General features: G+C 40.1%; 1 protein-coding gene across 1 annotated transcript in view; it reads left to right on the forward strand.

Moving 5' to 3' along the window:
* unc13ba (unc-13 homolog Ba (C. elegans)) overlaps window positions 1–24,284 on the forward strand; it is a 184,722-nt gene that overhangs the window by 99,851 nt on the left and 60,587 nt on the right. The window contains exons 12-14 of the mRNA XM_086315494.1: window positions 15,998–16,047; window positions 16,527–16,602; window positions 23,157–23,231. Coding sequence (XP_086171620.1) covers window positions 15,998–16,047; window positions 16,527–16,602; window positions 23,157–23,231 — 201 coding nt within the window. The remainder of the gene's footprint in view (window positions 1–15,997; window positions 16,048–16,526; window positions 16,603–23,156; window positions 23,232–24,284) is intronic.

Genomic DNA, 24,284 nt, shown 5'->3' on the forward strand with positions numbered 1-24,284 from the left:
CACAGGTCATGTCAGTCAGGATATGGAGTGGTGGTTGGTAGAGGTAGGTGGGTGGGTGGGCGGGGCCAGCATGCATTCAGTGTGTGTTTCACTAAGTTGGGTTGACTAGTTCCCAGAAAAGTTCTGTACATGTTGCACGTTCAGTAAATGAGCAATTCAGTTACTGCTCGACTGAGAAGCCTCCGCCAAATTATTACAATATTCTCCACTGACTGAAGTTCGCCTTTGGCAACGCAGTGGCAAGCACACATTTGCAGCAGCTGTGCATGTGCATACAACTGCATGCAGCAGATTAGATGATCAGAATTCTTGAACCTTACACACAGGCAAGTCCCCTAAAAAGTCAAAACCATAATACTTTCACTGGTATCATACTGACAAATGGCATAGGTTGGAGGAAAATCTGGAAATGGTTGGCAGTGAAAGAGTTAAAATGTAATGCACTATTGCAACCAACCACTGAAAGAGTAAAAATACACAAACAGTATGATGAACCATTCAAATCACATAATACAGTAGCACTACTGCTAATGTGTTAACGGTAGGTATAACTACTACCGCAATTTTAAAAAATACAGTAAGTAAATGTAAATAACCTTAATATACCCATAATGCAAAGCAAATTACAGTAATTAACTGTAGAAATGTTTTCAGGTAAGTTACTGGGCATTTTGTGGTATTTTACTGTGAAAAATACAGCAAAGGTTAACAGTGTAGTCACACTGGGTTGTGTGTGTGTGTGTTTACTGATGGTATGTCTAGTTTAGCCCAGACACGACAAGTGATGAATGAGCTGAATACCTTGAAGCAGACAGAGCAAGGAAATAGAGACAGCAAGGGTCACTGTGTACAGACCTGCCGCAGCATTAAATGGATGGAGTGATGGAGGAGAAATGGCAATACAAGACCACCTTTATATCTAAGGAGTGCTTTGATGGAGGGAGGATGCTACTGAGAAGTATTGTCTATAGTATCCTGGCAACAACTTCACATACATGGGGAAAAAAGCAAAACAACAGCACTGTGTGTGAAATCCACAGAGATTCCCAGATATACATGTTTATTTATTTGCACTTACAAATGTGTCCATAAATACGCATAAAATACCAACTGCTGAATACAGGAAAGGTTTTGTTTGATGTGGAGCTACAGCGTCTGACTTTAATGCTGTTTGGGGTTCCACGTTTGTTTGGATGGGTTTAACAGCCATAAACTGATCTTCAGTTCTCACTGTTAAAAGCTGCCCTGTGTTATTATCTCGTAAACAAACAACGAAACGGGAAACACATCGTGGCTCGTACCTGTGCGCGTGAATTTTCTTCATCTTTGAACACTTGCAAAGTGGATTTTTTTTTGCTTTGAAACTTAAATTGTTTATCTAAACAAGGCTTTCTCCCACTGAATGTGTGTGTCTGCTTTATTTGTTCCTTCATGCCACCAACTGTTCAGTGATTTAGCATGACAGAGAATGGAACAAAGGGATTTCCACACTGGGTATGCCGGCTTTAAAACAGCCCTCGGAGCTTCAGCACTGGTCAGAAAACGCGTTACGTTCAAACATGAAGATCAGTAAGTGCTTCTGATGATCCGCCATCATCACTTTTCAAAAACTGCAAAGAAACAGAAGAATATGCACGTTTCTTAGGTAAAGTAACTTTGGCAGTCATACGAAAAGACTCTTGTCATGATCTCCTCGTTTGCTGATCTCATTTTCCAGTCAGTCTTTCTACAGAACATTTGTGCTTTAACTTAATGAACTGCACAAATTGGGATAATGGTTCCACTTTTATTCCTCATAGACAGAAAATGGCGCAGAAGTAATTTTGTAAAGAATGAAATAAGATCTTGGGAGAGGAGCTCAAATCCTGCCCAGTTTCTCACTTGTGCACCGTCACTCCTTTAGTTGGGAGCGTTTGTCAGATTCTTATGGAGACACGTTAAAAAGATGGTGAGACGGCGCAAACCTACAGCAGGTTTATCATATTATGTCTGATTGGCCCTGAAGCAACTATTTAAACGTAAAAAATCTGAATCATTTTGGACTCTTTTTAATCACTGACTGCAGTGGCTGAAGGACCAGGCAGCATCAATTTATTACAGTCAGCAGAAGGGAGAAAGCTTTCTGTAAAGAGCCATGGTTTTCTCCAAAATTGGCAGGAACAGCAAGAAGCATCATGGTTTGGCATCTCTGAAATGGCTGAGAGTAAGCTAAATCAATTAGCCTCAAGAGGCAGTGCATTGTCATTCGCATCGGGTTACCAGTGGCAAGCAGCCAGCTGCGGTTCATGGAGCAGACGTTCACTCAAGGAAACGGGGAGGAAAGGATTAAGAGGAAGGAGAGGAAGGAGAGGCAGCAAGGGCGGCTTATTTGATTTGCTCAGGAAAGTGATTAAACCTTCTACCTAACATCCTCCCCTCCCTGCTGCTCTACACGTTAGCTGCTGAATGACTGTGGCACACCTTGCCAGAGTGTTCCTCTTGGCTGCTTTTGCAGCTTTGAGCCTCCAGCGCAAACATTTTACCTCGTATTTACATCTGTTCATGCTGCGGACCAAGTTTTGTTGCTGGTGCTGTATAGTTTGTGTTTGATTAATGGAAAAAAAGGGCTCTTGTGTCTTTCTGATTATATATTTTTATATATGTGTGTGTGTGTGTGTGTGTGTGTGTGTGGATATATGACTGATGAAATTGGACGGCGTTGGAGTGGCGATGATAAATCAATTAGAGTGCATAGGAGAATTAGGCTAATGAAGGTGACAGCAGGGCCAGCGTCCCACTCAGCTGTGACTCAATCTTATTGGTGGGTGTGTACTAGTGCACATGTGTGCTCTTACTGGATCCTACACAGGAGCAAAGAATTTTAACAAGGGTTTCATAATGATCGGGAACTGTAATATCACTGGATTTCAGTAAAAGATGCATAAACAGAAACAACCGCCTGCACTTTTAGATAAACCTGATGAGCACCGTTTGTGGCCATGTGGATTTAAAGCTGCTACCAAACTTTTATTTATTCTTTTTTGTATGAAATATAATGACTGGCTACTGCATGAATCAGTAGGGAAACTTTGTCTCTTACGCAGCAGAGACCTGCAGCATAATTAGAAGAAAGCGAAGCCATCGAGGATTTGAATGATAGTCAAACAGCACCAGTGACACCAAAAACGAAAAAGTTGCCGTCTCCCATGAGGTCTGTGCTAGAGATCTGAAATTTCACACAGAAAGTTTGGAGATTTGCATAATTCGTGATCTAGTTAACTGACTGACAGATTACAAAAAAGTTTGAGGACACTTTTTAAAGTTAATTTCTGATGTTTTTAGGTTGTTGTTTTTCAGCAGCTTGAAGATCTCTTTCTAATAAATTCTCATACGTGCACAGTTTGGTCCAGCTGTTTTCCATATGGGGATGTCAAATAGCAAAAAAAGGAAGTGATGCCAGTTGTTGGATGTTAAAAGATTAAAAACTGTTCCTTAAGAGTCTCATAATAATAAATGAGATATAATAAAGCTGCTGTAGTTTATTCCAGAACTGGACTAAAAGTGATTGCAACACATAAAAAGAAGATGCAGACAAAAACAACACTGATGTTAAATTCATGGTTCTCAGAGGATGAACCTTATTCGCTGGCAGCCCTCTGAGTTTTCTGTTATCTTCCATCAGTCTGACATTTTTGGTTTTAAAGAAATGTTCTGACACCTGTCAGATAGTTTGGTATAGATTTTATTTTATTTTATTTTTTTGCTGCACGGCGTATCCATATTCACTAGTGTTCACCGGTTTCATATCAGCTTTCTTCACTTCCATCCATCCATCTTCTTCTGCTTACTCGAGTCAGTGTCGAGGGGGTGCTGGAGTCTATCCCTGCTGCCACAGCACGAGAGGCGAGGAACAACCTAGACAGGTCGTCAGTCTGTTGCAGGCTTACTTCATGTACACAGTGAAATGTTTCGTATGTGAAACTGTGATTGTGGGCATGCAGAGACTGCTAAGAATCAGCATGTCATGTAGCAGGATGTTAGCATTTAGCTCAAAGCAACGTCTTAGATTAAGAATGACTTTTCTTCGTTTTTACGCTCGCTTTGTTCTTGTTGTAATTTGGCTGATCGCTGGACTATAAAGAAAGAAACTCAAATAATCCTAAACTTGAGTTGAACTGGTTTTGATCTCAGACCTTTTTCAGTCCCACTTGAAATGAAATGAGTTTGGGGTTGGCCTCAAAGACTTAACAACTGAGAAGAAAGGAGGACCCTTAGACTACAGCAGATCACTGCCCTTTACTGTAGAGCTTTTTCTTTATTTCAATTCTATTTCAAATCATATTCCATGAGCATATTGTCTTTAAGCTATTATTTCCCCCTTATACTAACTCCATCTATTTACTGCCTAAAATTGCTCCTGTCATTGCCGTCTACTTTGTCACTCTTTGGAAACAGCTGTTATCGCACTTTTCTTCTCGGTGCTTTCTCTTTTAACTGTCTCCCTTTCTCAGCCAGCTTGCCACTATTCATCTGGTTGTCATTCTTTTCACAGGATTCATGCCCCCTCCTAGTAGTGGTATTTATTTTCTGTCAGGCAGTCTTTGTCCCGAACAGAATAGCAGGCTCATTAGACACACACTGACACGTTAAAGATGCTTGTGAGCATACACTTCTTTCACACAGACACACACTAACACTCCCCAGAGAATAGTTACTAATCAGCCTTATTTATGTACTTTCCTGGGTATACTGTACCTGTTCTTTCCCTGTAGATAAGCAGAAGGATGTCCATAGTAGTTTAGTGAGGTGTTTGAATGCAGTGAGATTGATTTGTTGTTTTAGCTGTTTTAGCATTTCCATTTTCTTTTTATTTCTTCTTCTTCATCTTTACTAAAACAGCAAGTTTCTGGCACAACAATAAAAATGTTAATCATAGCTGCTCTTTGTTAGTCTCTGTGGGGCCAAGAAGAGCCTTGAGAAGGCTCACTAGATGAGATTAAATCAAATCTATACTAAAATGATTATTATGTTCCAATATTAGTCTCCAACATCAGGGTCACAACATGTAGAGTGAGGAGCCAAATGCTGGACTCCAAGGTAGACAAAGAATGAACAGGCAATACAAAAGTCTAGAAATAAATAATAATAAAATCCATCAGGTGAACAAAATGTAAGAAACGCATGAGGCAGGAAATAAATCCAGGAAAAACTGGGACAAACAGAGCTGCACACAAGGGAACACAAACAGACACATTAACAAAGGGCAAGGGGAAGACGGGACTTAGAGCTCACTGGGAACAAGAAATGGGAGAACCGAGATACAGGTGAAATGAGATGATGCACAGCTAAAAATAAAAAAATTAAAAATCAGGATACAGACTCGTAGCAGACACAGAGGCAGAGGGAGAGGTCCTAACAAGAGACGAGATGGAGGGACGAAAACCGTCAAACACAGAAGGAACCTGAACACTAAATACTCTTAAAACGCAAAAGAAACTACAGCAACAAAGAAATGAAAGTAGGAACCCTTAACTCAGAAACAACATCAAAGAAAAACGGTATGAATCACATGACTTGGTAATTCTGTAACAGTCAGAGGTCGTGTTTTCTAGCTGACTGTGGGAAGCGTTGTGCTGTTTGCTGGTCTCTTGTGTGGATGGTTGGTTCATGGATGAAGTGCTTGTATTTTACATTAATAGAAACTGCATGCCTCTTTTGTGTTTTCCTTCATAAACCCTCCTCTTTCATTACCTCTGATTGGTTATCCTGTGTAGCTTGTAACTTGATGCCCGGTGTCATGGAAACCTGCAGTATGTTGGCTACTGAAGCCGGCCTTGATTGATAGCCTGTGTGTGATATTGGCAGAAGGCAGGTTTTGTTTGCCTGGTTACGGAGGAGAGTTTAAAATGCTGATCAATAAGTTTACAGCCTCTGAATAGGAAGCATGCTGTGGAGCTTTTACCAGGCCTTTGGACCAGCCGAGGAGAAAGCCATTACCAAAAGGCTTTGTCTAAACAGATGAGCTCAATCAGACTCCTGGCAGAACAATCACAGGGACAATCGTTCAAGTTTATAAATTCACCATTCAACATCTGTCTGCTCAAAAGCCTAGCTGGCTGTTATGTGTCGATGCAGATAAGATGAAGTGAAAAAAAGCAATCCACTTGACACTGTCATTGTCAAAGTGCAGCCAATGTATTTTAGTGTTCAGTAATATGGAATAAATCAGTGGTTTTCTAGATGTTTAGGCTGAGGATAAGCCAAACTCAAATCCAGATCCACAACGCACATCTGTATTCACATTTTTGCAACATAGCTGATATCAGTTCTTCTTTTCTTTGGACTTCTGACAGCTTTTACAGCATCTACTCACAGACACTTGAAATCATTTATGCAAGAGTGTCACCACTCCATTCGCACATCGTCTTGTCAGATACTTTCAGACAATCCAACTAATGTTCCTGCAGCCTCTGGTTTGGATCCAGGGCTCCTGAGGAGGCCAAGTTGTCATCATAAGGGAAAGTTGCTTTCCAAGTCCTTTAGTTTGTGGCACCATATTAGCATTACCAAACCTCTCCTTACAGATGATGCACCTGGGCTGAGAGCACCCCTTAGTCCAAAAGACAAGTATCTTTTGCATTTTTCCCCTTGCTTGTTAATCATGGTTTGCTCAGCATAAGTTCATTGCTGGTAATCGAGGCCTTTAATATATCGCACATATTTCCCACCATTTAGCAAGGCAGGTTGCATTTTTTTCAAGGATTTTTTTTTTTTTTAAAAGGGCTGATAAAGTAAACTTTTTGTGCTGATATATTTGCAATAAAAACACGTTAGTCAGAAAATGACTTTGTGTGCTTGTGATTGCTCACATCTCCTACAAGTAGCTAAATGTAGCTTCTCTAATTATAAGACATTTTTTCTTTAGTTTGGTTCCCTGACTCGGTGAGGTATCACTCTTGTACTCATTACTTCAGATTGTGACTCCTGTAATACTCTGTTTACTGGCGCAATAAATATCTCCAAAGTCACCAGCTTTCACCTGTCTTTGCATCGCTACACTGGCGTCCAATTATTTGGAAGCCAGCAGAGATGCAATGTATGTCAAATCTTTCCATTTTGATTCCAGCAGCTCTAATAGGCCTCCCTTTTACTAATAAACTTTAGGCTGTGGCATCAGAAAGGACACATGGCCTATTTTGTTGGTAAGATGGGTGAATAGCTTAGAATTGTTAAATCATACTTTAGTTAAGAAGCAACTATGTAACTAAATCTTTGTCCAATTAAGCTTGTGCTTACAGTATGTTCACAACTTTTGTTTGCAAATTCCCTTTTGTCTGTAGACATTGACCCACTAAATCCAACATGGAAACCCAGAACCCTTCATCGGTAGCTGTTACCAAACCTCTATGCTGTCCTTAGATGGCTGCGCTGACCACGGCCTGTGGACACGCTACAGTCCTAAAAGATTTAAGGAAGAAGGCCAATTCTCTTGGAAGCCAAATCACAACTTGCTCCAAACTTTGTTCCTCTTTTTTCAGTTTTTATATTACCCCAGTTTTACTCCCAAATGCATCAAATCATAAAACTGAAATGCACTTGGAAGTGACAGCAAGGTAACAAGATTCTACTCTGGAGCAGAAACACACTAGATATTGGCAAGTCTGAGATGTCATAATGCATTTACCATTATGAGGTGCTGTTTCTGCCTGTCATTAAAGGAATAATAATAGATTAGTTTTGTTGTAAATTGCTAATACAAGTATTTATACTATATTTAAATATATTTAATATTTTTAAGTGGTCATTGCAGCAAGGTAAAAATAAATATTTTGGAATTTGACATCTCATTCTTCCACTTGTGCTGTGACATGAATGGATGCTGCAGGATCATTCAGCAGACAGGAACAGGTAAATCTCCAAAGTAATCCTTGTCATTTGCTGGCACTGAAGCAGACACTCAGAAAATCTCCCCCTTGGCTCAAGCGTGAGTTTCTCCTTTGGGTCGAGTCCAATGTGAAATGACACCGAGCAAAAGCAAGAGGAGCATAGCCAATAGAAAGACAGAAGTAAGGATGAGCAGGAAGATGTCGCAAGGAAAATAAACTAAATTATATAAAGGATCTTTGTAATTATATCCAAATGGTAGCTTTTGATAATAAGGGCTTTGAGAATGAATGAGTCACCCCAAAGAAAACCAAAACTTGGAGTCTTGACATGCCCAGAGCTTCCTCCCATCCTCCCTGCAGCTCACTAATCAGTATGGCTGGATGGGGATGATGGGACTTTCTAACCTGCCATCAGCCAGCTGCTCTCCTCCAGGCTCCAGGGGGGGAAAAGAAACAACCAGCGTGAAAACAGTGATTCTGCCATAGAAATGTTTCATTATTTGAACTTTATATTATTTTTCTGCCTTCTTAGTGATATATTCGTGAGTCTCAGCTGCTGTCGCCAAGGAGAAGAAGCTAGTTAGAGCACATATCAGATGCTTTTTTTGGCATTTGAATTAAATTCAAATGGCAACAAAAGTTACTGTTACAGAAATTCATTCAAAAATGATCCAGGTTACAAAATGAGTTCATGAAAACAATGTATAATCGTTTAATTGGAGTTGCACAAAACATTTTCTTTGTCGTCTCCAATTCGTTGTGCAAACATTGTCATTTTAAGCTTGAAGAACAGGTGCCTTTTACTGAAAAGTCTTATTTGGAGTTGTAGGAGCTTCTTTCTCTCTCTTATTTTTTTTTTTCAAATCACAGACTCAAATATTTCCTTGTGGATTACATATTTGCCAATCCTTCAAGTCCCCACGACACTACATGTTTGTTTTTTTCAAGCAAAGTAAGGCTTGGCCTTAAAAACTATGATACGTTACAGAAATGTTACAAAATAACAAGATGGTTCTGTCTGTGTTTTGTAAAAAGCAGATTAAGGAAACACTGCCAGGGGAATGATTTATGTTTTGGTTGCTATGTATTTTCCTCTATTCTTCCCCGTTTTTAAAACTGAGTGTGCATAGCATAGCTGTTAGAGCTTCTTCCGTATGTTTAAAAGACATTAGGAATCCTTCATCTTTGTTCCATGTTTCTTTTAGTAGACCTAAGCTCGGTGACATGCAGGAATAAGGGGAAACAATTGTTCTGTTCTGATTCTTCTGGGTTTGTCTGAGCTCAGCGGTAGCAGATATTTTCTACAGCCAGGACAAATCTCAGGGTCTAGCTTTTATAATCATGCCTGAAACAGTGCTCGGTGTTTTCACATTGGTTTAATAAAATCTGTTTGCTTGATTTTTCACTCTGAAAATGGCCATAGTGTTTTAGTAAAGGTTGTCACTGACTTTATTCCTCATTGTCATCGTGTAAATAAAATGTTTACAGAGGAGTAAACATCAAAACAAAGAATAATTCATGTACAAGTTTCAAAAAAGCTGTTTGTGTAGCTAATATTTATTGTTCTAATTATATAGTATAATGGAGTAATTAGGTAGTTCATGCAGTTTGTTATCCTGTTTGTTGGTGCTTTTCTTTCACTTGCGTAAGAGTTGGTTTGCCAGCCGTATGGATTGTTGGTAGACCAAAACAGGACCCGTCAATTTGTGATGGATAGTTGTCACTGTTTTCTAAGAGGTGGAGGGATTAATTGATTAAATGTTTAAATAAAATAGCAAATTGACTGTTTATGATAATGTGGTATACTCAGCAAAAGTTCATCAATCTATATATTTATTTAAACCATGGCAAAAAAGACCGGTTTTTACTGGACTTTCTCATTTTGTTTGGTTTTGTTATTTTAGTGTGGTGCTCATTTGAGAATATTCCCAGCTTTTTGTAAGCTCAGCAAAGCCCAACCTAAGAATGAGTGTCAGTCAGTTGTGTCAGTTTCTAAATCAAGCTGCAGAAAACAGGGTGTCTCTGCTGTGAGAGAGGCACTTTTACTGAATCTGAAATTTTCCATGTCTGTCCTCATTTATCCTTCTCTAATGACCTTTAATTAGGCTTTAATGCTTCCTCTGTCATTATAGGAATTTTCATACTGCCTAAACAATAATATGTTTTTATTGGGCACTTGTGTTCATGTGCTCTTTCGTCCTTGCTAGACGTTTATTCATAAGAATTCATTGTTGGTTCTGCAATAAAAAGATATTAAGGATTATCTCTAAAACGGTCAAAAGAACATTTAGATTGCGTTAAAGCTTCCAAAACTAAATCTTCATTTTTCCTGTTAGCTGGCTGACTTATAGTTTCCCCTTTTTGAAATATCAAGTAATTACCCTGTAATCCTATATAGCCTGTCTGTAACATTCATCACGTGTAAAAGCAACAACCATCATGTGCTTGGTCTGTTTTCATGAATAATGATATTTATTTTTAGATTTCAGCATTTAGGATTTGATCAATTATAAGGAAAAAAAAGCACAAGCTTCCATTTTGAAAGCTTTTAAACAACGGCTCATCTTTTTATATCCACGTGAGTGTGTTTGTTGATGTAGTGGAACTGGGTTCATATGTGATTTTTGCAGTTGACACTTTCATTTGCTGTAATTGCGATCAGTGTGAAGTGCTCGCTGTAGGACAGTCAGTGAATCTGATTAAGTCTGTAGTTTGAGGGTGATAGGCCAAAATCTGGCCACAAACCAAAGAGTCCCAATGCTGTTCAGTCCTCTTCTGTTCAATATTTTCTCACCAACAACTGAAAAAAGATTAAACATGTAGAAATCTCAGAGGTCGAACAACTTTGTCCATTATTTTGAAATGTACTTTTTGAGTTACCTGAATATTGAACAGAAGGCTTTGTTAATTTTACAACATATGTCAGTCTGCTGCTGAATGTGCGTCTTTGAAAGACACAAGCTGTGTTTTGACATTCTCCTTTAGTCGTCAGTCACTGAGTAATGTCAAGTTGTAGTGAATGCAGTGGATTAGGAAAGAGCAGTTATCATACATTGCATTGCAACAACGTGGTCTGTCTGTTCCAGGAGCTTTGCAATTTTAAATAGTAACCATTTCGTTATTATATTTGGTGCAAGTGCTTGAAGCTGGAAGGATTTTAAATGAGCTGGAACTTACAGCACTACGTTATAATCTTTCCTAATTGAAGTTCATGCCATTCTCATTTTTCAGATATTCTTGTAACATTTACGAAATAAATAATCAAATTAATCGTATTAATTTGAACATATAAATGTTTGATAAATAGCAAATGTAATTAGTTTCTGATGTTCAGAGCTGGAAATTTGTGTTTCAGATTGATCTGACCCGGTCAGGCTGTTCTGACATAACAATTGTTTTCTGAAGGGTTGATTTAACCTCATCGTTCCAGTACAGCGAGGACAAGTTTTAAGGCTCATGGAGAGCAAGGAGAGGAAATGTGTTGGGAGCATTGCTTTTTTTTGTGCATGAATTAGTGTGCATGCGCCTTTTTTTAAAGAGTACAGGTTGATTAACTTGTGACATCTTTGCTTATCTAATGATGACAGAGTATTTTTAATCTTTACACATTTTATTTTTTGTCTTCCCATTTTAGCCATGGGCCACTGACTTTGAGTGGCTGGGCTGGATAAGCTTCTGACAGGCTTTATTAATGAACTATGATACATCATATATACACATCTCCCACTGACAATGTGGGGAACTAGATAAGGACAGACTGCTCTCTTTAGAATATGTTCTCCAAGAATCGTTTCAATGGACAACATGGAGCAGGTGTTTCCCCTAAAGGAGGCGCAAAGTCAAAAGTTCACCCACCTAAGAAGAGGGCTCCAAACCCAAGGGTAGCACTAGTTATTCGGGGCAAAATACATCGTTTATTGCAAGGATCTGCAGACCACCATGTCCCAGATTCCCACCTCTATTATTCAGGTATTGAGGAAGACGAGGCGAGAGAAACACATGAGAGCAGAAAGGAGCGCAGGAGCATATACCCAAAGGTTAGCCCAAGGGCAGAAGCATATTCCCCCACAGTTTCAAACACTAAAACGCATGGTGTAGCATCTGGGCCACCATGTGTAGGAGAGGTGGAACTGAACAGAGAGGGGTGTATAAGAATACCCTGCACTTTGCAGCATAAAAGATGTAGATCACCAGCAAATATTAAACGAATCTCCTTCGAAGAAGGACTTCGGGATGCTCCGGAGCAATTACGGCCACCCCTACACTATGCTCCGGTTGGTCCAGACGTGAATGGCAAGAAGTTCGTATCAACAGCAGGAAGGAATTTTGCCTCACCCCGTATTCGGCCAAAGAGACCTTATTCTACTGGTGACTGTGTTGACTACAATTTTAACAGACCTCTCCCTGGTACACTGCTAGAAGAGGATGAAGATAAAGAGGAGGAGTCAAGTGCCATCATCGAGCACATTCTAAAAGAGCTGAGGGGGATCAACAAGATCCAGGAGGAAATCTCCGACCTCAGGGATTACCTGACCTCAGTTCGAGGGTCAGTTGAGGAAGTATCATCGTGTGTAGATGCTGTTCTGTTGGAGATTGAGGGCATTCGTTCTAGCAACAAGCCTGCAGCCCATGCAGGTACTTGGTCAGGGGTAGGGTGCAAAGATGGTCCATCCTGCCGCAGGAGGCCTGCGAGTGCTTATGGCAGTTTAGGTAGTGCAGTGCCAAAGTCAGAGTCAAATTGTTTCCCTCAAGCATGCAATGAGTGCCATAGCATACATAGAGAATTACTGCTATCCCAGCCAGAAGACTCAACAGTTTCCCCAATCGCTGAATCAGTGGATCATCGGGAACTAGAGGAACCAGAGGAACCAGAGGATACCTCTGAGCATAGCTCTGATATCCCAGTAGGCGCTATAGCAAGAAAACTCAGCTTTGGCTACCTTGACAGGCAGGATGGTCAAGACTGCCTGAGCACCAGCTCTTTGTCTTCTGGTCATAGTTCCAAATCTGAATCAGACATAGAAAGACCATCATCTAGTCATGGAAGAAAGCAAGAGAGGACTCGTGATGGGGAGGAACATTGGACTAATGCTGTACCAACACACAGTGGACCTATGGAATCCGTGTGGCATAGGGAAACAGCTTACATAAGGGAGCATGAAGGTGTGAGCCCTCTTTGCTGTGAAGGAGCTGGGAGCTGGGAACAATACAGTGGTGCGACGGGATATGGTACATCTGGGCAGTGTTCTAATGCAAGCTCAGAACATCTCTCTATACACTCTGGAAAGCATTACAACTCACCTGCCAGCAGTTCTAGCAGAGAGGAATGGCAGCCGCGAAGGAGGCGGCCTCAGAACCAGTCTGGGATTCATGGATCGGCAGATCCCAGTGAAAACTCCACTGTAGCATATGAATGTGCTGCTGATTTGTCCTACCCGCAAAGTTCTGGTTACCACTCAGTTGATGGGCATGATGCTGAAGCAGAGGAATCAGACTTTAGGCATTCAGCTGATCTGAGCTTTACAACAACTTGTCAAGTTGAAACGTATTTAGCATATGACGAGTCTACAGCAATGACGTGGACTGAGCCATCCTGCGTGACTGACGTCAGTAACCAAAGCTTAGGAAATCAATTCTCTCACCCTGGCAATGCAGATCCCCAAGCTGGGGGTTTCAACGTCAAACGCATAGGTAGAGCAGTACTTGATTTTAGCTCTGCCTTGCGGGGAGCGTTGCGCAAACTTGAAGCACCTGGAGCTGTGAATCCTGAAGAAGAAACAGACTTTGAAATATCAATGCCTTCAGAGCTGCCTACAACTCAGTTGCCTTCAAAACCTTTTTGCTATGAGACACAATTGGTTCAAACATCTGATATAACCCAAAAAGGTGATGTGGTTGGTGGTGATGATATTGCTTTTAGGGAAAGCATAACCAGCACTGTAGATACATTAGATACTTTCTATGTGGAGCCTATGCTTAAAGAAGCCATCAACAGCCTTACATTGGAGTGTACAGAAACTTACCAACACCCTTTTTCTGACATTGTCCCACCGTGTCCTGAGGAACTCCCAGTCTGCCCTGACATGATTTGCAGTAGTGCTGCAAAACTGCCTCAACCTGATGGCCTTACAGAAAAACATGCAGAAACTCTTGCAGATGTGAGCCTTAAAGAAGCTCAGCTTTCGCAATGTACCACTGCGGATTCACTGTCGGCCTCGGTTTTGGCTGACGAACCTGCAGCCGTGGAAGAGCAAGGGCAAACTGATGTCCCACTACCACAACAAACTAGCATGGACGCCCCTATAGTTTCTGAGGACAAATCAGAAGGAGAAGCAGCAGAGCTATCCACAGAGATCAGCCAGATGGATGAGCGCAGGCTAAAGTGTCTGAGGAGCTTTCAGCAGATTCTTCGTGAGAAGAGAGAGACCAGGCGCAGCCTTGCCAGTGTGTCCACCTTCTCTCAGGATGAGTTTGAGCAAGGTAGTCATTACATGACATTTAATGTTGGGCTCATCTGTTGTTTTATTGTATGAATTTTATTTGGTTGTACAACTTTTTCAGTATCAATGCTGGTAATGTTTCAACAGCCAATACTGGTCATTAACCGGAGAATATTGGATTTATTAAGCTGTATTCCACTCTGAGATGTGTTGTGTTAACGAAGAATTGAGCAAAAACATAGAATTTAATTGATCAAACTGATTCAGTTAATTTAACTCTTTGAGTCAGGACTGGATAAAAATATCTGATTAATTTAATTTGGGGGGTTTTTTTTTGCTTTTTTTGTGATTAGAGTAGATGAACCATTAAAATGTTTCAAATGAAGAGCGATATGAACACACTTCATCTTCTCAGTAAAGGAGAATGGGTATTTTAATTCATTCAGATGTCTATAAATGGTAACTGAGTCATCATTTAACTTTTTTGTCAACACAAGTGTTTCTAGAAGAACAAACAGGAAAACTTTTCCTTCCCAGCTTCCTGTCATCAAAGCCTCTTCCCGTTACTGAAACTCTTTGATCTGTCCTGGCTGCAGTGCATCGTTTTCGTTGATGAAAGCTTAACCACCGGTGTCCTCTTTAAATACCCTCACCCAGAGGTTATGAATAAGCCCCAGTACCAAACGGTTCCGTTGGGTATTTACCGTACCAAATGTTTTCTGCTGGCGCTACACTTTTCTTGTCCCTTGAGAGTAATGTATCACCTGCCACTCAAGAGTCCCTTACTCCTCTAAGGCAGTGGCCATTTGCTGAATTAGAAAACATTAATTATCTCCTTGGAAAGCTAGCCTCACATTAAAGAGGAAGGAGAAGCGAAATATTAGGAGTCATTTTCATGATAAATTATACATGTTAATGAAACATTTATGACCTCAGACCTCATCTATCTGATAGCTCAGCAACTGTGCCGCTTTTAGCATTACTCAGGAATTAACAACAAAATGAGTAATCCAGGGTGTGGCATGTTATTTCACAAACTAGTCTGTGACTGTTTTCCATTTGTTTTTCTTTTTTCTTCTGTGCTGTGTTACAGATGGAAGTCAAGATGGAGATCAGGTTACTTATTTTGTGGTTTCTCCCCCATTAAAATTATAAACGCAGTATTTTTAAAGAAACTGTTCTTTCTATAATTATATTTCTGTTGTATTTATACATTTCCATCATGCTTGTGTCTATATTTAATTTTCCTTTTGCATTTATATCACTTAGATGTTCAGTTATATGTAGTTATGTATATGCAATAATGCCCGCACTGATTAGGACATAAAAGATTGAAACGTGTTAGTCACTGTGGTATTTCCTTTAATACCTGTTAGAAGAAAAAACAAAAACATGGTAAATATTTGGTTTGTGTTTTCTGGGAGCACATGTTATTTGTGTTTACTGTACAAGGGGAAACCACATTAATGAGGCTCATATATGCATGACGACAATTCAGTTGATCGCAGAGTCCTGTTTGGCATGCGGTACTGAAACTCAACCAACACATTTGAGTCCCTGTGCTTCTGTCTTGTTATTTCCTTTTCACTTTCCTCTATAGCTCATGCTTGTGCATGTGCATGCACCACTGTTATGAATCCAGTAAAGCCAGAGCCAGTAGCTGCACGCCTGACCTATGACATTCTTTTTCAGAGCCGAGATCAAGATGGTGACCTCAGCAAGCACCCGTGGGCCAAGCCAGGGTCAGTAAAGGTCTTCTGATGTGTGTGTGTGTTCGTTCAAGCGAGTTAGTATGATACAGTCGACCCTAGAAATTTGCAGGTGTCACGTTGCTAGAGCACCCGTGAATAGTGAAAAACTGTGAATTTTGGGTGTGGTCATAAAATGCATATAAATTCCTGTTATTATAGTTTAAACCCTTAATTTGGGCTTTAAGAAGACTGCTATGATACGAGAATGCTGGAGATGCAATCAGCAGAGATATAGAACGCCCTCAGATTGGCTACTTACAAGTCTCCGCCTCTGAGCACAGGGGTATTTCGCCATCACAAGCTACAAATTCCTCCCAAAAAATTGCGGAGGATATTTGTGGTTTTTGTGGGTAGTTAGGCTCTAAAGAAAAATCTGCAAACGACTAAGGCCGTGAACTGAAGGTATGCTGTACTGTTTTCCTTATTTAAAAACCGATCAATACATTTCCACATTCGATTGTTGTGTACAGGGGGAACACACCGTTTGGCATTGACAGCATGCCAGATCTCCGCAAGAGAAGGCCCATTCCCCTCGTTAGTGAGCTGGTAAGCAAACACTCAATCATTTTCCTTGTGACATTTTAATTTTGACCCTTTCTGACCCTAAACTTGATCAGCTAATTGAAATTAAAGACAGCCACCTTTCATACTGACTTGTATTTGAATATGCAGATGTACCAGTTTGAAAATGTCAGTCAATCGTGACTAAGCGAGCTAAACAATCTCCCACATGAGAGCAATAAAACAGGTTTATCATTTAACTACAATGATGGAGTCAAGTGTCACTGCTGTGAATAATGAACAACTCGCTTAATTAAGTTTTCCCAGCTAGCATGAGTTTCATATTTGATTATATCTAAAATTATTTTGCATTTCTAATTATTGGCAAAGTGAAGGTCTAGCTATATAACTATATTCTCAAACGTCTTCACTGACCCATCCAAATCATTGAATTCAGGTGATGCAATCACTTCCACGGCCACAGGTGTATAAGATAAAGCAGCTGGACATGCAAGAGTGAGTCGCTCCCAGGAGCTCAGGGAATTCCAGCAGTGTAGTGAAATTTCCAATCTGTTAAATATTCCACAGTCAGCTGTTTGGGGTATTATGACAAAGTGAAAGTGACTGGGATCACAGCAACTCATTGTGCCGAGTGTAAAGTTTGGTGGAGAGGGGATTATGGTGTGGGGCTGTTTTCCACCCTTTAGTTCCAGTGAAAGGAACTCTTTCATTTTGGACAATTTCATGCTCTCAACATATTGGGAACGGTTTAGGGATGGACCCTTCCTGTTCCAACATGACTGTGCACCAGTGCGCAAAGCAAGGTCCATAAAGACATGGATGAGAGATTGTGGGGTGGAAGAACTTGACTGGTCTGCATGGAGTCCTGACCTAAGCCCAGTAGAACACCTTTGACTGCAAGCCAGGCCTTCTAATCCAACATCAGTGTCTGACCTTTAAATGTGCTTCTGGGAGTTTGGCCTAAAATTCCCATAAACACTCCTAATCCTTGAGAGATGCCTTCCCAGGAGAGTTGAAACTGTTGAAGCAAAAGGTGTGTCGACATATCAATTAAGTCTATGAATTTTAAGAACGGGAGGTTTTATTATTGGTTAGTTAACAGTATTTTTACCGTATGCACCAAAACAGCAGTGTGAAAAAAATGAATATCTGCAGCTTCCATTCCTTATCACTCAGTTGAAACGTTTGGGTTAAAGAAACTGCTGATAAATATCCGAAATAAAGCTAAGGCAGTATAGATCATAGGGGACTTAGTATGTTCATTTCCTGTTTAAGCTCCTCCCCTTTTAAGCTAACTTTCTTCTTATTGGCTGCTACCATAAACTAAAGGTTTGAGCAGCAGAGGATCAGCAAAGGAAGGGTGGGGCTTCTGTGCTCACAGCCAAAAGTGCGTCTCAAAGTTATCGTGTAAGGTAAAAAAAGCTGAATCCGTTCACAGAAGTCTGAAGGTTCAGCTTTTGGTTCACAGGGTTTACTAACCTGTGCAGTACCAATACATACAAGTCAGAAAATAAATAAAAGCATAATAGTCCCCCTTTCAGATTCATGAGCTTCAATGCTGAGCTTTGGTGGAGTACACACTGTTGGCCTGACGATGGTCACCAAAGCAACCGTTGCTCTCATTTGCTTGTTTTTTTTCATGTACCCATTGCACAAATATGTATTACGGGGATTTTCCAATGTGTTGTTTTGTCTAGTGCATAGTTTTTGTTTCTCTTTGTGACTGTGGTGCACGAGATGTTTTGCCATAACTTTACTTATGGATTTCAGCTGTAATGACCTATTAAAGGCCTTCAGGTTCTAAAGTGGGAATTAAAAAAAACTGATGCAAGAGTTGTACGTACTACAATCACCTGATTTGATTCTTAAAGATTGATAATTTGCAGGTACATGCTTGAAATAGCACTGTACAGCAGCGATCGCTGGGTAGTAGTTTGTTTGCAAGCAGTGAATTGTTGGTTTCAGGGTAAAAGCTGCTGGTCCTCTCAGAGGGGAACCTGTTTGTTTTGTCTCTAACCTTTTCTTTCTTCTTGTTTTCTTTCTTTGCACATGTCTCCCTGCCTTTGTCGGCCCTCAGGCTATGGTGAGTAAAACACCAGAGATTTCAGCTGCTCTACTTTATTATTTGTTTGAGGCGCTTTGTTTCAAACTCTGCTTTGTAGCGAAGCATTTTGATCTGCTCAGTGCGAGTTTTTCTTTTGTGGGTTTTCATACATTCAGTGTGAGCGTGCACACACATGCAGCACATACGAGTCAAATATAAATCCGTTTATTTCAAAATAAGCTGACAAAACTTTGTGTGAATATTTTCAGATTGGCCTTTTTTTGAGGGGGATTTGTGTTTTCAATTAAACCGCTCCATTTTTTTTACATAACACATCCACTACTCTACAAAAACGCTAATAAATGTTAAGGTAAGTAGTGGCTTTCTCCCCTCAGTCTTCAGCTGAGTACTTTGGAGAGGCTCAGATGTAGATCCATTGGCTGCAGCTGTGAATATTCAGTCCCTGAGACTTGTTTGATTAAAGAAACTCGTCTCCTTTGATTTAAAGTGATGCTCCAGGGTGAAGGTCACTCTTTCAATGGCTGATGTGACAGATCAGGTTTGAAGGGATATAAAGATTCTTGAACAAGCTCATCTAACTTCATCAAGCTTTGTCAATTCATCAATCATAAAGAGTAAGTTTCCCAGACAGGAGATGATGCCCACGGATGAACAAGAAACTTTTCAGATGGAGCTAAAGTAGTTTGAGGATGAAACTGCAGAAACTCGGAAAGAAGAGTAAAAATATGAACAGACAGTGGTTTGTGATGTTACCTGTAAAGAGTAAAAGTTTCAGATAAATAGAAATAAGATAATTACAAAATTGCTGCTATTTTTACAATGCAAAGCACACTTACAGCAGAGAGCTTTTTAGGAGCAACATGGTGTCCAGCCAAAGAGTAATGCAGCCAAACCAGGAAACAGGCACACATAGATACAGTGGGATGCGTATTGACTAGATGTAGTGGACTTCTGGTTCTGGCTGATTGTGATGTTATGTGGACTGAGCTGCAGCGTGCCGTATTTCCGCTTTTACTTTGATAGTCTCGTGTGCTTTGTTAGCATGTTTACTTTTCCTTCTCTTGTCACGTCCTGCCTAATTAGTTGCAGTTGTGTTTCCCTCCTGTTTCCCGTTCTCTGAGTTCTCCGATGTGTGTTTTAGTCCTCAGTCTTCTCCTGGTCGTTGTGGCGTTGTTAAGCTACACTCCGTGCTGTGTTTGCTCCCTTCGTGTTCCGAGAATTCCCTAGCTCGTGTTTCCCAGTTTAGTCTCCAGTGTACAGTTTAGTTTCTAGTTTTTGTGTTTGACATTATAGTTAGCTTTTGTTAAGTTAATTTTTATGTAGCGTTAGCTACGCCCTAAGTTTAACTTTCTGTTTCCGAGTCCTGCAATTGGGCTCTTCATCCTGCCTGCCACACAGCACTCACCATGACAAATATAACTTTAAAAATTCATAAAACCTTTAAAGTGTTTTGTTTTTTTAATAACATTTGATGGCCAGTCCTGTTTTTTAAACCCTGGTGTTATTGAAATTAAAGTTATGGATCTCTTTCCATTTAGATTAGGGCTAGGTTTGCTTAGGACAGGGGTGGGCAACTCCAGGCCTCGAGGGCCGGTGTCCTGCAGGTTTTAGATCTCACCCTGGGTCAACACACCTGAATCAAATGAATAGTTCATTACCTGGAGAACTTCAGGACATGTTGATCAGGTAATTTAGCCATTTAAATCAGCTGTGATGCATCAAGGACATATTTAAAACCTGCAGGACACCAGCCCTCGAGGCCTGGAGTTGCCCACCCCTGGCATAGAATAAAATAATTGCGTTGCATCCTGTTGCTAGGACATCCTTCTACAAAAGATATGAAGATATAAATTCTAGATACTCTTTTAACCTTCCCTTCTCACAGACAGGAGCTTCCAGTCTGTGCTACTGGACCACGGACATGTTTTTATGTTTTCCAGCATCGACTGACCTCTTTTTGGCACTTTAAAGATATTTCACCTTGGGCTGTCTACCTGTCCAGTGGTATCGTATCCACTTCTATGAGCTTAGCTGTCAGAATGGATTAGGAGAAGCTGAGCATTTAGAAAGAAAAAAGAAATTTTCCAGTGAGTCACGGCTGGAGAGGGTTTAATTCTTTAAGCATGCTTGGTAATACCTTTCAGGCTGATGCACTTCAGCCAGAGAGGCTTATGTCAGAGAACTGACCATTACAGCAAATTATTGAACAGTTAGCTCTAACAGGAAAGACGATGGTGTTTTAAGAGGGCTCGCAATGACTGTTCAGAGAATTCGATAACCTCACTTCACTGATAAGTTCACACGAACACAACAAACTAGTTGAAAAATAACAGGAGGTTGTGGCACTGGCATGTGATTAATCATCAGAAAAACCGTGACTAAGCAGAAGGTCTTATATCTATCTCACATGCATGATTATAAACTGATCATACTGATGGTTCTCCTGGTTTCAGTGAATGTGACACGTATGTGAAACAGCTCATTCCACTCATATGAGCACGAATTCAGGGCTCAGTGTGATCCAATGCCAGGCTAATATTAAAGCTACGATACGTAATTACCTTTGTTAGGTTAGACAGAACCAGTGAAAGTTTGGTTTATTGATATAGATGTTTAAGACCTTGAATGTGTATATATACAATCTATACTCCAAAAAACCCTCACTCCATATAATGGGCCATTTTTGACATTGTAAATTAATTAATTTTAGCCCTTGATGTCACAAAAAGAGAGTAATAAGTATCTCTCGGTAACTGTGATCTGATTTCCCTCTCACTAATTTCCAATGAAGGAAGCTAAACTAAATACAGGCAACTAACAATCAGAAAACTCTTCATTGCACTCAATCAAAATACTGCTTCTTCAAGTGAAGAGTTTCGTAATGACTCATTCTGCAAATAAATGACTTTGATCAGTTTAACATGATGATAACTGACAGCAAGCTGCTGTGAGAGGAGTCACTGTAGGATTAAGAAATCTGTGCATGTATTTGAAGAATATTCTCAGGTGCGTCACACAAATGAGAAATGGAAACACTTTTCAGCTTTAGTGGTTTCTAACCTGTGTTCTCTTTATTTACTTCCTTTTTAGTCAATAATTTTCTTATAGTTTCACATTAAATGTAAACCAACAAGAAGCAGAAAATTAACTTAGCTTAGCACAAAGACTGGAAGCAAGGAGAACAACTTCAATAAATGTTGAAATGCTGAGAGTGAAAATGATGCAGAGAGGGGCGGAGCACAAAGCAAGCTCAACATAACCGGGCTTCCTTTGTGTTAGCAGACTCATCAAAATCCAGTAATGATATTAGCTTCGTTTTCTTGTACAAAGCTTTCAGCTTAAGGCTCCGCGTTTGACACATGATTTGAATAATCGAGTGCCGCCTACTCCAGCCAAGAACAGGTCATAGAGAGATGTGAAGGATAACGATAACATTTCCAACTGAGACACGAGAGAAGTTAATATATGATGTTTCTCTCAGAGCATCTTTAGTGCTTCTTTTTATTTCTTACAGCCGCACAACAGAGGCCTAAAATTTAAACTTGATCTTATTTTTTATATTTTTGCTCAATTTGCTGAAATTCCAGATGTGGAACAAAAACCTGAAGACCAACTGCAAAACTTGTTCTTGTGTGGTTTTTTTTTTTTTTTTTAACCAAAACTTACCAAAAGGTCAGGTTAGTGAAGATAAGCAAATTGTGGTGACCAAGAAATACAAAAAAAAGTAAAAAAGCAAGGTAAGCCAATAGTAATGAACATAAATACAGTGAATAAATACGTATAGTTGTATCATTTCAGGGTTCATAGTAAGATCTTGCAGTGTCGACAATTATCTAACAATGTTTCGCAGATTCGCTGTATTGTGAAGGAGCATCACTGTGTGGTGATGATACCGGCAGAGCAACAGCTCACATGATCCTATCTGCATTTGTTATTTTTATATCTTTTTTGTACACTTAATGGTTTTCAGCACCTCCATAAACACTTAATCATAAAATGTAAATCTGTGGGCAGTTACTCCATGCCCCCCTGAATTAACCTAACCTATGACTTAACAGCCTCATATATGACATACGTGATATTCGTAGTGAATATTATCTGCTCATCTCAGAAGGTAAAACATAACCACCTTTGTGCCACTGAAAACTCTGCCTTCAGCCTCGACAAACCTGCCGAGCAAATTTGAAAGATTCCTGCTAATCGTTCATTACAAAGAGCCTCACAACTGTAGCAGTGCGAGCGTGCGTGAGGGTTCGTCCTCAAGGAGACAATACGTGAGAGTAGTGTGTTTCAGACAGTGTGCCTCAAAGACAAAAGGAGAACAAAAGCGTGTGTCGTTCTTGTGATGCTGACCTTTCACTGCTTTCAAAGAAAAGCCCAACATCACACAAACTATTGATTTCCTGAATTTTAAAGCTGAAAGTTTTCTTTGTCTTTGTCTTTTAAACGTGTTTGTTTGCGTGTTTCTCTGTGGCTGTGAAGTCCTGATTTCTGTTTTCTCTCTCATTTCTAGTCTATGCTACAGTCCAGGAAAGCTGGACTCGCCCACACACTGGCCACACGGACCTCCCTGAAAGACGAAGAGCTTGTGAGTGGCCAAGTGCATATGCCATACAGATCAACACACACACACACACACACACACACACACACACACACACACACACACACACACAATAAAGGTGTGAGTTACCTACAGGGAGACTTGTCACCTCGATGCCAGCTAATGGGGACTCACGCAGACCTCAACTTATTTTTACAAACAGTCACACACACTTTCTCACACTTTTTTCCCTCCAACTGTTTTCCTGCTGTCATTATCCTGCAGCCATATTGTTAATCTGTTTGTTGGAGATCCAATATACTTTATTATAGTTCATTCTGCAATTCTTTTCCATGCCTCGCCTGTGCCAAGTCATGATGGTGATTACATTATATATCAGAAGAAGCATTAATAATTAAAGTGCATAAAGTAGGTCACTGGATTTGGCAGAAAATGATACAGCAGAGGACAGGAGGAGTTTCAAAGGTTGGGATTTTCTTTTCAGAGTATAATTACACATGAAAAATTAAGAGCCTCTTATTTGGATGAAACGCAGTTTACTAGAGTCCTACAGTGTAGAAGACTTGTGCAGCTCAAGTGCAATGCTAAAAATAGACCATGCAATAAATACCGGCTCACCTTATAACTGAGTGACTTTAGTTTTAAGGCCATAGGTTGTGTTGGTGGACTGAACCGTATTGATGGCCTCTCACCTTTTTTCCTATAATATATAAACCTTCATGAATTGTGTTGCAGACTCTTTATTTTGTTGGATTCCGATTCCAAGTTTGTTTCTCACCAATTCAGAAAGCCTAAAGGTTCATCCTGTGGCAAAAACAGTCGCAGACAAATGGAAATCAGAGGTGATAAAATCACAGAAAAGCACAAAGTGAAATCAAAAGGTCAGATCAATAAAAGTGAAAGTATTGATACAAAACAGTCATTTCTATTAGTAACTCCACTACACCAGCATCTCTACGATGGTAATTATAAAGAAAAGAATAAAGAGAGCATTAACAATAATAATGACTCACTTGCCCTCGATACAAAATTCACCAAATCAAACTGGGCTTCTTGTCAAGGTGTCCTCTGGTCTTG

This window comes from Aulonocara sp. 'chitande type north' Nkhata Bay, linkage group LG12 (genome assembly GCF_057382095.1).
Source record: "Aulonocara sp. 'chitande type north' Nkhata Bay isolate Kocher_YH1m ecotype deep benthic linkage group LG12, A_spYH_male_GT1.1, whole genome shotgun sequence".
Lineage (NCBI taxonomy): Eukaryota > Metazoa > Chordata > Actinopteri > Cichliformes > Cichlidae > Aulonocara > Aulonocara sp. 'chitande type north' Nkhata Bay.